This window comes from Plecotus auritus (assembly GCF_963455305.1).
Source record: "Plecotus auritus genome assembly, chromosome: 4".
NCBI lineage: Eukaryota > Metazoa > Chordata > Mammalia > Chiroptera > Vespertilionidae > Plecotus > Plecotus auritus.
The window spans coordinates 106641611-106655963 of record NC_137775.1 but is presented as its reverse complement, the minus strand read 5'-3'; the positions used below and the strand labels follow the sequence as shown (position 1 = coordinate 106655963).

General features: G+C 42.6%; 1 protein-coding gene across 4 annotated transcripts in view; it reads left to right on the top strand.

Moving 5' to 3' along the window:
- Positions 1-14353, top strand: part of UBE3C (ubiquitin protein ligase E3C) — a 117175-nt gene that overhangs the window by 34320 nt on the left and 68502 nt on the right. For 2 of the 4 annotated variants that reach the window (XM_080666016.1, XM_080666017.1), the window contains exons 6-9: positions 9261-9414; positions 9827-10047; positions 10464-10618; positions 13289-13476. In XM_080666016.1, coding sequence (XP_080522142.1) covers positions 9261-9414; positions 9827-10047; positions 10464-10618; positions 13289-13476 — 718 coding nt within the window. The remainder of the gene's footprint in view (positions 1-9260; positions 9415-9826; positions 10048-10463; positions 10619-13288; positions 13477-14353) is intronic. The other 2 variants (XM_080666015.1, XM_080666014.1) reach the window with 1 other exon arrangement.

The window sequence follows — 14353 nt, the reverse complement described above, 5'->3', positions numbered from 1 at the left end:
GGCGGAAAAATGGCGGCGGAATAGACAGACGTGTTCCGAGCCTTGTCCCGGAGCAGAAAGAAAGAAGAGCTGAGGGTCGCATGAGGAGTGTTTGTTGGCAAGTTAAGGGACAGCTAAACTCCAAGAGAAGGTGGGGGACTGATAGACGGGGTTCCCCTGACCGGGCAGCCCCCACTGCGGCTGGGTCCCCTCCCAGAGCTACGGGCTCAGATGCGGAAACTGCGCCATCTTGAAAGGGAAAGTGGAGCTTATTGGAAGCCTGAAAATCCACAGCTGCGGCACCCACCGAACAGGTGCGAGCCCTAGAACACTGGTCCCCAATTGGCACAAACACGCGGATTCAGAGGAGCTCTACACTCCACCACAGAAAGGTCAGGTTTCACCTGGGATAAGGAGAGAGAGAACTACATAACCAGACACCTGGAGAAGAGAGACCATGGGGAGACAAAGAAACAGCCCGCATATGAAAGAAAAGCAGGCATCACCAGAAAAGGAAGTAAACGAAATGGAGGCAAACAACCTTCCAGAGAAAGAATTCAGAGAAATGGTCATAAGGTGGCTGAAAAGAATGGAAGACAAATTCGACAATATGAGCAAGAACCAAGAGGAAATGAAAGAAGAAATGAAAAATGACATCGCTGCCTTAAAGAACTCAATAGAAAACATCAAGAGTAGACTAGAAGAAGCAGAGCACTGCATCAGTGAGCTAGAAGACAAGATGGGAAAAAATACCCAAGTAGAGCAGCTTCTAGAAAAAAAAATTAAAAAGCAGGAGGAAAGCCTAAGAGAACTTTGGGACAACACAAAACAAAACAACATCCGCATAATAAGGGTCCCAGAAGGGAAGGAAACTGAGCAAGGAATAGAAAACCTGTTTGAAGAAATAATGACAGAAAACTTCCCTGATATAGGGAAGACAAAACCCATACAAATCCAAGAAGCTCACAGAGTCCCAAGCAAAATGAACCCCAAAAGACCGACGCCAAGGCACATCATAATTAAATTGGCAAACACCAACAACAAAGTAAGAATCTTAAAAGCAGCAAGAGAGAGACAGAAAGTTACATACAAAGGAACCCCCATCAGACTAGCAACTGATTTCTCAACAGAAACTCATCAGGCCAGAAGGGAATGGAATGAAATATACAAAGTCATGCAAAGGAAGGGTCTGAATCCAAGAATACTGTACCCAGCAAGGCTATCAATCAAAACTGAAGGTGAAATCAGGAGCTTCACAGACAAAAAAGGACTAAGGGAATTTATTACCACCAAACCAGCAATGCAAGAAATGCCAAAGGGTCTGCTGTAAAAAAAAAAAAAAAGAAGAAATAGGAAGCGAAGAAGGAACATGGGTAAAGAATAAAAATGGCGACAAATAAGTACCTATCAATAATAACTTTAAATGTAAATGGATTAAATGCCCCAATCAAAAGACATAGGGTAACGGATTGGATAAGAAAACAAGACCCATATATTTGCTGTCTACAAGAAACCCACCTCAGAAAAAAAGACGCACACAGACTGAGGTTGAAGGGATGGAAAAAGGTTTTCCAGGCGAATGGAAACGAAAAAAAAGCTGGGGTAGCAATACTTATAACTGACAAATTAGTTCTCAAAGTGAAGGACATAACAAGAGGTAAGGAAGGCCACTTCATAATACTAAAGGGAGCAATCCAACAAGAAGAAATAACTCTGGTAAACATATATGCACCCAATACAGGAGCACCCAAATACATAAAAAATCTCCTGGAGGATATCAAGGGAGAGATTGACAGCAATACAATCATAGTAGGAGACTTTAATACCCCACTATCACCATTGGACAAATCCTCTAAACAAAAAATCAGCAAAGAAACATCAATCCTAAATGACTCACTAGACCAGATGGAATTAATTGACATCTTCAGAACATTTCACCCCAAAGCCACAGAATATACATTCTTCTCAAGTGCACATGGGCCATATTCAAAGATAGACCATATGTTGGGACACAGGCAAAGTCTCTTCAAATTCAAGAAGATAAAAATCATATTGAGCATCTTCTCAGATCACAGTGGTATCAAACTGGAAATGAACTACAATAAAAACAATCCAAAGAAATCAAACACATGGAGACTAAACAGCATGCTATTAAACAATGACTGGGTTACCAGAGAGATCAAGGAAGAAATAAAAAACATCATGGCCAAATGACAATGAAAACACAACAGTCCAAATCTATGGGACACAGCGAAAGCAGACTTGAGAGGGAAGTTCATAGCTCTACAAGCATACTGCAAAAAAACAAGAAACAATGGTAATAAATTACCTAACCTACAACTCAAAGAGTTAGAAAAAGAGCACCAAGAAAAGCCCAGTGTAAGCAGAAGGAAGGAAATAATGAAGATCAGAGTGGAGATAAATGACATAGAGACCAAAGAAACAATACAGAAGATCAACAAAACCAAGAGCTGGTTCTTTGAAAGGATAAACAAGATTGATGAACCTCTAGCCAGGCTCACCAAGAAGCAAAGAGAGAGGACCCAAATAAAGAAAATCAGAAATGAAAGAGGTGAAATAACAACAGATCCCACTGAAATACAAAGGATTGTTAAAAAAATACTACGAACAACTCTATTCCAACAAACTGGACAACCTGGAGGAAATGGACATATTCCTAGAAAAATATTACCTTCCAGAACTCAACCAGGAAGAATCTAAACAGCTCAATATGCCAGTAACTATGGAAAAATTGAAGCAGTCATCAAAAAGCTTCCGGCAAACAAAAGCCCGGGGCCAGACGGCTTCACAGGAGAGTTTTACCAAACATTCAAGGAAGAACTAAAACCTATCCTCCTCAGACTATTCCAAAAATTTCAAGAGGAAGGAACACTTCCAAGTTCCTTCTATGAAGCCAGCATCACCCTAATACCAAAACCAGATAAAGACAACACAATGAAGGAGAATTACAGGCCAATATCCCTCATGAATGTAGATGCCAAAATCCTCAACAAAATTCTAGCAAATCGGATCCAGCAGTACATCAGAAAAATCATACACCATGACCAAGTAGGATTTATCCCAGGAATGCAAGGATGGTACAATATTTGCAAATCAATTAACGTGATACATCACATAAACAAATTGAGAGATAAAAATCACATAGTCATATCAATTGATGTAGAAAAAGCATTTGACCAAATCCAACACCCTTTCTTGATAAAAACTCTCAACAAGGTGGGAATAGAAGGATCATACCTCAACATAATAAAAGCTATATATGATAAACCCACAGCTAACATCATACTCAGTGGGCAAAAACTAAAACCATTTCCCCTAAGAACAGGAACAAGACAGGGATGCCCTCTCTCACCACTCCTGTTCGACATAGTACTGGAAGTATTAGCCATTGCAATTAGACAAGAAGAAGAAATAAAAGGCATCCAAATTGGAAAAGAAGAAGTAAAGCTGTCCTTATTTGCAGATGACATGATATTGTACTTAAAAAACCCAAAAGACTCCATCAAAAAACTAACAGACTTAATAAATGAATTCGGCAATGTAGCAGGATACAAAATTAACGCCAAGAAATCTATGGCATTTCTATACATCAATAGTGAACTTACAGAAAGAGAGACTAAAAAAGCAATCCAATTTACCATCGCACCAAAAAAATTAAGATACCTAGGAATAAACTTAACCAAGGAGGTAAAAGACCTATACGCGGAAAACTACAGGACACTGAAAAAAGAGATAGAGGAAGACGTAAACAGATGGAAGAACATACCATGTTCATGGATTGGTAGAATCAACATCATTAAAATGTCTATACTACCCAAAGCAATCTATAGATTCAATGCACTCCCCATTAAAATACCAGCGGCATATTTCACAGACCTAGAAAGAACTCTCCAAAATTTCATCTGGACTAAAAGAAGACCCCGAATAGCCTCAGCAATCCTGAGAAAGAAGAATAAAGTAGGAGGGATCTCAATACCAGATTTCAAGCTGTATTACAAAGCCACTGTTCTCAAAACAGCCTGGTCCTGGCACAAGAACAGACACATAGACCAATGGAATAGAAAAGAGAATCCAGATATCAACCCAAACCAATATGCGCAATTAATATTTGACAAAGGAGGCATGAACATACAATGGAGTCAAGACAGTCTCTTCAATAAATGGTGTTGGGAAAATTGGACAGATACATGCAAAAAAATGAAACTAGATCACCAACTTACACCATACACAAAAATAAACTCAAAATGGATACAGGACTTAAACATAAGACGGGAAACCATAAAAATACTAGAGGAATCCATAAACATCAAAATCTCAGACATATGCCGAAAGAACTTCTTCACTGATACTGCCCCTAGGGCAATGGAAGCCAAAGAGAAAATAAACAAATGGGACTACATCAAAATAAAAAGCTTTTGCACAGCAAAAGAGACCATCAACAAAACAACAAGAAATCCTACTGTATGGGAGAACGTATTTGCAAATGTTATTACTGATAAAGGTTTAATCTCCATCATCTACAGGCAGCTTTTACAACTTAATAAAAGGAAGATAAATGATCCAATAAAAAAATGGGCAAAGGACCTAAATAGAATCTTTTCGAAAGAAGACAGAAGGAAGGCCAAGAGACACATGAAAACATGCTCAAAGTCACTAATTATCCGAGAGATGCAAATCAAAACGACAATGCGATACCATCTCACACCTGTCAGAATGGCTATCATCAACAAATCAACAAACGACAAGTGTTGGCGAGGATGCGGCAAAAAAGGAACCCTCATGCACTGCTGGTGGGAATGCAGACTGGTGCAGCCACTGTGGAGAACAGTATGGAGTTTCCTCAAAAAGCTGAAAATGGAACTCCCATTTGACCCAGTAATCCCACTCCTAGGAATATATCCTAAGAAACTAGAAACACCGATCAGAAAGGATATATGCACTCCTATGTTCATAGCAGCACAATTTACAATAGCTAAGATTTGGAAACAGCCTAGGTGCCTGTCAGCAGATGACTGGATCAGAAAACTATGGGACATCTACACAATGGAATACTACGCTGCCATAAAAAAGAAGGAATTACTACCATTTGTAGCTACCTGGATGGAATTGGTGAACATTATGCTAAGTGAAATAAGCCAGTCAATGAAAGAAAAATACCACATGATCTCACTCATTTGGGGATAATAAAAAACATTATAAACTGATGACAAAAAGATAGATACAGAGGCAGTAAAGCATCAAACAGACTGTGAAATTACAGCGGGAAGGTTAGGGAGAGGTGGGAGAAATAAGAGAGCAACCGAAGGACTTACATGCATGCATGTAAGAATAACCAACGGATGTAAAACATTGGGGGGTGAGGGCATGTTTGGGAGTGGGGTGGGGGGGGGGCAATGGTAAGACATGTACACATATAATACCTTAATAAAAAAAAGAAAAGAAAAAAAAAGGCTGATTCCAGATCTCATTGAGTAGATGAAAAAGTGGGACCTCGGTCCCAGGAGCCCCCCAAAGTCCACTCCATTCGCCAAAGAGAGGGCAGCCTGAGTATTGGCCAGAGAGAGGACCGTCTGATTATTAGGATGACAATGCAGTGGGTCAAAATACATCAGTATGTTTAAGTCCGTGAGTCAGCAAGATATTTCAAAACAAAACCGAGAGGTTCCAGTCAAGATGGTGGCATAGGTAAACGTGGGACTCACCGCCTCCCATAACCATATCAAAATTACAAATAAAATACAGAACAACCGTCATTCAGAACCACCTGAAATCTAGCTGAACAGAAGTCCTACAACTAGGGAATTAAAGAAGCACATCAAGATGGTAGGAATGGTGGAGACACGTGGGTTGGTGGAACCAGCTGCTCCCACATGTGGAGGAATATCTTGGCTGTGGAGGTTTCCCTGAGGACCGAGGGGTCCCAGCCCCACACCAGGCTATGGTTCCAGTATTGGGAAGAGAAGTCCCTAGCACTTGTGGCTGTAAAAGCCAGCTGGGATTGTGGCTGAGTGACAGTGTTTGTTGCGGGGAGAAGAGGTCTGCGGGATTCCCGGCAGTTCCTCTTAAAGAGCCCATGCATGGACTTATTCAGTCTCATTCCCTCTGAGCTCCAGCGCTGGGGCAGCAGTGTGAAAGGAACCTGGTACTTTCGGGGAGGAACTAACTTGTCTGGCATCAGGGCAAGAGCTGGAGGGGCAGCTTTCTCCCAGACAGAAGTGCTGGCAGAGGCCAGTGTTCCTTTGCTGATCTCTCCCTGCCACAGTGCAGAGAGGCAGGCACCATCTCTGAACCTCCATCAACCTGGCCCACACTGTTCACCCTGCTCTGGTGATTCTCTGAAACCCCACCCCACCCCCACTACTTGTAGGCTCATCCAAATTCCAGTGGCTTTTCTTTCTTTCTTTTTTTTTTAATATTAGAGAGGAAGGGAGAGGGATAGAAAGATAGAAACACTTTTTTTTTCCAGAGAGGAAGGGGGGAGGGAGGGAGGGAAGGAAGGGGGGAGGGAGGGAGGGAGGGAAATATTAATAAGAGAGAAACATTGATGAGAGAGAAACATCATTAATTGGCTGCCTGCTGCATGCCCCCTACTGGGGATTTAGCCTACAACCCCGGCATGTGCCCTGATGGAATCGAACCAATGACCTCTTGTTCATGGGTCAATACATAACCACTGAACTACACCGGCCAGGCTCCAGTGGCTTTTCCATACACCTGGCCTCTCTTGCCTCATGCTTTGGACTTTCCCAAAACCTCTCAAACTAGCAGGAGATGGCCTCAGCGTGCCCTGTACCTCTCAATAAGAGGCTTTAGGCATGGCACTAGTGGCAGCCCGCCCTGGTTCATAGCTTGGTCTCTCCTGGGCATCTCCAAGTAGCAGCCATCTGCAGTTGCCTTGCAGCTCATGCTGGGTGGCCCTGAGCAGAGCACAGGCAGATGCTGACTTTGTACCTCTTGGGAGGCCTGAGAGTCAGTGCACCCAGTGGACAGCTTTAACCACACCAGATTACAAGCCTACCACCTCCACAAGTGACACACTCCAAGGGCAGACTCAGTGAGCATCAGCGCCCCACTGAAGCAAGTCCTGCTCCATCGGGGTGTCTCTTGCACAGCAGCTCTTATGTTGTAGTTGCAGCTGTTCCTTACAACAAAGTGGCCTGGGGGTCAATTCCTCTCGAGGCCAACATCACCCAAGGCTCAACTATAACAGGACGGTGCACACAGCTCACAGGGTGCGCCTAGAGTTCCCATCTCTGGTGACTGGGGGACTGAGCCACTGGGCCCTACAGGACACCTACTACACAAGGCCACTCTACCAAGTCCAGGAGACATAGCAGCTCTTCTTAATACATAGAAACAAACGGAGGGAGACAGCCAACATACAGAGACAAAAAGAAACATGTCACAAATGAAAGAATAGGAGAAATATCCAAAAAAAACCTAAATGAAATGGAAGCAAGAAAACTACCAGATACAGAGTTCAAAACAATGGTTATAAGGATGCTCAAGGATCTTAATGAGAGTTTCAAGGGACTTAGTGAGAACATCAACATCATAAAAAATGATATCAGCCAGAAATGAAGGATATACTAACGGAAATAATGAATAATTTATAGGGAATTAACAGTAGAGTAGAGGACTTCAAGAATCAAATCAAGAATTTGGAATATAAGGAAGCAAAAAAGACCTAATCAGAACAGCAAAAAGAAAAAATAATCCAAAAATATGAAGATAGTGTAAGGAGCCTCTGGGACAACTTCAAGCGCCTCATGGGGGTGCCTGAAAGAGAAGAGGGAGTGCAAGATATTGAAAACCTATTTGAAAAAATAATGACAGAAACCTTCCCTTACCTGGTGAAAGAAAGTGCCATACAAGTCCAGGAAGCACAGAGTCCCAAACAATATGAACCCAAAGAGGCCCACACCAAGATACATCATAATTAAAATGCCAAAGGTTTCCATAACCGGTTTGGCTCAGTGGATAGAGTGTCAGCCTGCAGACTGAAGGGTCCCAGGTTTGATTCCAGTCAAGGGCATGTACCTTGGTTGTGGGCATATCCTCAGTAGGGGGTGTGCAGGAGGCAACTGATGTTTCTCTCTCATCGATGTTTTTAACTCTCTATCCCTCTCCCTTCCCCTCTGAAAAAAAAGCAAAATATATATTTTTTAAAAATAAATAAAATGCCAAGGGCTAAAGACAAAGAGAGAATCTTTAAAGCAGCAAGAGAAAAGCAGTTAGTTATCTACAAGGAAGTACCCATATGACTATTGGCTGATTTCTCAACAGAAACTTTGCAGGCCAGAAGGGAGTGGCAAGAAATATTCAAAGTGATGAAAAGCAAGGACTTACAACCAAGGTTACTTTACCCAGCAAAGCTATCATTTAAAGTTGAAGGTCAGATAAAGAAAAAGCTAAAGGAGTCATCACCACCAAACCAATATTACATGAAATGTTGAAGGGCATTCTTAAGAAGAAGGAGGAGAAGAAAGAAGAATCTGTATTATATATATAGAAGCAGAATAGAAACAGACTCATAGAAACAGTCAACATTTTGACAGTTGCCAAATTGAAGGATTGGAGAGGTGGGTGAAGGAGGTGAAGGGATTTAGAAGTACAAATTGGTCATAGCCCATGGACACAGACAATAGACAGGTGAAGGCCTGGGATGGGGTAGAAGATGAGTAAAGGGGGAAAGTGGGACATCTGTAAGACTCAACAATAAAATAAATTTATATATTTTTAAAAACCACAAAAATAATTACTTGGAGGAGGTGTAAGAGACAAATTTTTTAAATCCCAGTATATGGGCCTTACTTGGATCCTGATTCAAGCAAACTAGTTAAATAAAATTTATAGCATGAGTCTTGAACATTGGCTAGATATTTGTGATGTTAAAGAATACCTGTTAATTTATTTTAGCTGTGATCATGGTATTTTTAAGAAAAATAAAGTCCTCATCTTTGGCAGCACATGGACATGGTCATGTCTTGAATTTGCTTCTAATGGGTGGAGGCTAGGTGATGGCCTAGGCTAGGGTTGACCATCATTGATGCTGGACTATCAACAACGCATGGAGTTTATATCCTTTCAGGGACTTATGTACTTGTTTATAAAGTTTTCCGTAATCAAATGTTGAAGAATTCACTAAAATTTGGACTAATAAGAGTTTTATAAAAAACATTTAAAAACTGACATGTTATTTTCCTCATATAAGAATAGGTACCACATTTTAAATATGTGTTTTTCCTTTTTTTTTTTAGGGTATTATAGATCTCTCTATTTGTTAATTAACAGCAAGCTTCCATCAAGTATTGAGTATTCTGATTTATCTCGAGTTCCTATAGCAAAAGTTTTGTTAGAGAATGTCCTAAAACCGTTGCACTTTACTTACAACTCCTGTCCAGAGGGCGCCAGGTAAGAACGGGATTGTTTTTATTTTGCGATTTCACAAGATCTGTGTCTAACAGTAACTTTGACACAGGGTGCTATCTTGAATAACAGACTTGAAGGTCAGATTTTTACATTACTAATGTGACTCTGTTGAAAGAACAATGTGCTGCTTCTGTCTGGCCTGGACCCTAATATGAATTGACCATTCTGAAGACCTGGTTATGTTCCCGCTTTCTGGAAGCTGCCAGAGATGCAAAGTTGTGACAGCGTTTCCTGAACAGCATGGAGTCCCCCAGGTGGTCCGGTTGACCTAGAATGCTTAGCTTTGAGGAATGTAGCAGGCTGGTTTGGCATTAACCCTCGGTTAGTTTTAACCCTGGATTTTATGAGCGGTGTGCTGCGATTTTATTAAAAAGCGCGCATTTTCCCTTTGTAGGCAGCAAGTGTTCGCAGCCTTCACGGAGGAGTGTTTGGCAGCCCCTTTCACAGACCAGGTCTTTCACTTCGTCATTCCCGCGCTGGCAGACACCCAGGCCGCCTTCCCCTTCGAGCCCTTCCTGGATGCACTGCTGTCGGCGGAGAGTGGTGGTGCCAGGGCCCACGGGCACGCACCCTGGCTCTTCTACTTTGTCTTGACCATCGGTGAAAATTACCTGGGTATGAAGCTCAGCTCCGTTTTACCCGTGTGCTCGTGTGGGCAGTACTGGAGGGTGGGCCAGGAGAGGGCGGCTCAAGGCACGGGCCCAGGACTGCCCTGGACAGTGCCCGGGGAAAGTGCTGGCACAGCCCTGACAGCAGGTTCCACACTTGTAAGGCACATGAGTTACCAGGATCGTTGGTGTCACATGGGGGAAGCATATGCTTGCGGGGTAGCTCCCCATGTGCTAAACTTTTAATGTTCTGGATTATAGCATCTTCCTCTAATACATTTTAATACCAATATCTGCACATGGATGTTAGTATTTCAGTAGGTTCTGATTAGCCATGCCTCTCTGAGCGTAAGAAGGTGATACCTTTCCTGGTGTGTTTCGGACCAGCTCTAATTCATTGTTCTCCCTGACTGTCTCACAAAGGGGCCCTCTCTGAGGAAGGCCTGCTGGGGTACCTGCGAGTGCTGCAGGCCTTCCTTGCGCAGCTACCTGTCGCACCTGCCAGTGCCAGCTGCCAGGACTCTGGCAGCGACTCTGAAGAGGAGGGTGCGGAGGGCGATCAGCGGAGGAGCACGCCGGTGAGCATTGCGGGGCTGCGGACTGTAAAGTCGTCTTTCACTCACCCATCTGTTCTTAGAGTAGAAGTAATCCCTGAGGGCGTGTGTGTGAAGCCTTCAGACTGTCCAGGTCGAGTCCCTCCCCTCCACGGCATCGCACTCCTTTCCCAGAGGGGGCAGTCCTGGGTTAGAAGTCCACGAACAGGCCTCATTGCGGGCAGGGCTCTGTGCTCGGGGTCTGTGCCCAGTAGGGTTGGACTGCATGTGAGTTTAGTTATTGCCAGAGGTAAAATGGTCAAGTGAGAGGGTGTGCCAGGCACTCGTCTGTTTTTATATGAATTTTTAATAACAGTTTTTTTGAGATGCACTTTCCCATAGTATTTACCCTTTGAAGGGATGTGCATGTTTCCTTCAGTATAGTAGCAGTGCTGGGCAGCTGTCACCATGACCAGTTCTAGAACATTTCCTCGTTCCAGAAAGAAACCCAGATGTTAGCATCGCTCTCTGTCCCCTAACCCCCAGCCCCTCTGGGGGGAAAGGTTACGTTTCTTATTATCCCTATCTGGTGAACACCAAGGAATGTCTTGGCCATTTCTGCCAACTTTATAGATAATAAATGTGATAATTTACTATAAAATGAACTTTAACTTCATTGTCACACTTATCTCCCATTTCTTACCCAGCACTGTTTACTGTGTATTTTCAAGGGATAAAAAGCTGTGCATTACATACACATAATTTGTGTCTTACTATGATATGTCTGCCACCGACCTCTTTTTCTCCTAATTACACACTTGAAATGCTTGAGGTATGGCTCTCGTAGGCTTTACATCCTTTTCTGTTAGGTTAGTACAAAGCCTATTCTCAGGAGGGGTACGGGGAGGGTGGGTCAGGGCATAGATGAGAACCGTCTCAGTCACCGTGGGCTTCCCGCCGGGGAGGGCGCAGTATGAGAGGCATCTGTCCAGACTCAAAACTCTGCACCCAAAAATGAACTTTGTGGTGTGGTCCAAATGAATTGGGATCCTGTAGATGGCTTCAGGTAAACTTGTTTTTAGAAGACAGTTTTTAATACTTAATGACCTTCTGGAGAATCCATGAAACTCTCATCATTTTATTTACTTTGTGTCCCCGTGAGGAAGAGGAAGAGGCTGTAGCGTGTTGGTGGGGAGCCCTTCCTCACTGCGCACAGACAAAGCAGCAGGCTTGCAGCTCGTGCTGACACGGCTGACACTCAACAAGCGCAATGTACGGTGTGACTCACATCTGTGGGAATGTGCTTTAAGAATGCACACACAGCCGAAACCGGTTTGGCTCAGTGGATAGAGCGTCGGCTTGCGGACTGAAGGGTCCCGGGTTCGATTCCGGTCAAGGGCATGTACCTTGGTTGCAGGCACATCCCCAGTGGGAAGTGTGCAGGAGGCAGCGGATCGATGTCTCTCTCTCATCGATGTTTCTAGCTCTCTGTCCCTCTCCCTTCCTCTCTGTGAAATATCAATAAAATATATTTAAAAAAAAAAAAAAGGGATGCACACACAGAGCAGTAGCACTGATACAGCACTCTTGTTCTAGCATGTTTGTTAGGTACATCTTACTGAAAGAGTCAGGTAGAATGTATTACTTTTATCTCTAAAATAGTGTTTTATTAGATAGGTTATTATAAATTACTAGTATATCCATCCAAGCTTTCAAACAGTACAGTCAACAATGCCTAATCTTTTATATATACAGGGTGTCCCATAAAATGTATGTACAGTTTGAATAATTATTCATTCCAGTGGGTTAAATATGAAAATAAAGAAACATCAATTGAGCTATCAGCTGTTAAAATATGTGTCTATTTTTGGGGTCACCCCATATACACTTATTTTCATATAGGTTTATATATATATACATATATATGAAGTATGTGTACATCTTTGGTTAATATCCCAATTCAGTAACTATGCAGAGCATTAGCTCAGGTTTTATTCAGTGAATCAGATCTTCTAGAGAAATCAAGATATAAAAGAATAGATTTATGAATTTTATTTCATTATTTTAAATAAGTTCTTTAATATTCTGTTTTGCTTAAGCTGATCTCTCAAATAATTTAAAATAGAAATTCTATCAATATATTTTCATAGATATGTGCTTAGTACAATGCAATCTAAACATGAAATGAATTCTTTTTCTAATTTTTTAAAAATTGATTTTCAGAAAGAGGAAGGGAAAGGGATAGATAGGAACATCAATGATGAGAGAGAATAATCGATTGGACGCCTTCTGCACACCCCTTACTGGGGATCAAGCCCAAAATCTGGATATGTGCCCTGACCAGGAATTGAACCACAACTCCTGGTTCATAGGTCGATGCTCAACTACTGCGCCACACCAGCCAAGCGAATTCTCTTTAAATGTAATACTGAAAATACTGTCACATCAGTAGGCAAAAGTAGATAGTCACAGTTCCTGTGCTGTTGTTGTGCTGGTCTAAATTGGTCCCTAATACATATGTGACTATGGGTGTTCAGATTCCTTTAATGGATGCATAACAGAGATCTTGGTGTGTTCATTGGATTGGGTAATTTTAGATAATGCCTGCCTTGTACTTTGACTTGAACGAAAGCGCTATTTCCTGTGTGTCTGTCACATAGAGGTGAGTTCTCATGGTGCATCACTAACGTGGAGTAACTTCCGGGTGTGTTTCAGGCGGACGGGAGACTGTCATTACCATACATAACAGAGGAGTGTCTGAAAAAACTGGATACGAAGCAGCAGACCAACATGCTGCTCAACCTGGTGTGGAGGGACTCGGCCAGCGAGGAGGCCTTCACGCTGATGGCCTGCATCTGCCACACGCTCATGGTGCAGCAGCGGATGATGGTGCCCCGAGTCAGGCACGTGCGCTTGGTGCAGGCCCTGATGAGCTCTGCAGTCCCATCCTGTCTCTGCTCGGCCTTAGCCGGGCAATCCATTGCTGTTTTCCTGTAGAATGTGGCCCAGGGCATTCTACTGTCCGAGCACTGCGTGGAAAATGAAAGCCAGTTCTAAACCAGTTAGGGCTGTTTGAGTCCTTTTCTTGTCCTGTGAGGCTCTGAGATGTCCTGGAATATGTTAACAGGTGAAATCAGTCATTTTTCTATCATATGAAAGGGAAGTGTGGTCCTAGCCACCCATTTTAATATGTTGCTGTGTTGTTGTTGTTTTTTATCATTTTTTTTTTATTGATTCTAGAGAGAGAGAAAGGGAAGGGAGAGAAAAACATCTATGAGAGAGACATCACTTCAGTTAGCTGCCTCCTACACACGCTCTACTGGGGACAGAGCACGCAACCCAAGCATGTGCCCTGACTAGGAATAGAACCAGTGACCTCTTGGTGCATGGGACGACACTCAACCACTGAGCAACGGGAGACTGTCATTACCATACATAACAGAGGAGTGTCTGAAAATACTGGTGGGGCATAGCCACTCATTTTAAAAGTTGGGCTCCTGCCTGCACTTATAGGCACAATATATGACATCTTTTTCGGCTTTTTCATCTACTCTTTTTATCAGTTTACTCTGGCACTTGACAGTTTACTCTGAGATTTTAGTTTTCAAAACTTTGAAATACAACTTTTGAGAGGAACAAAACATACAAGTTCAAGTGGCTAACTTGTGCTAAGATAACTGTGACAGTAGTCTTGAACTATTTTCCCCGCTCTATTTTAAGGAACAGTTTAGCAGTTTCTTAGGAGCTTAACAGAAAATTATTTAATGGAATACAGCGCAA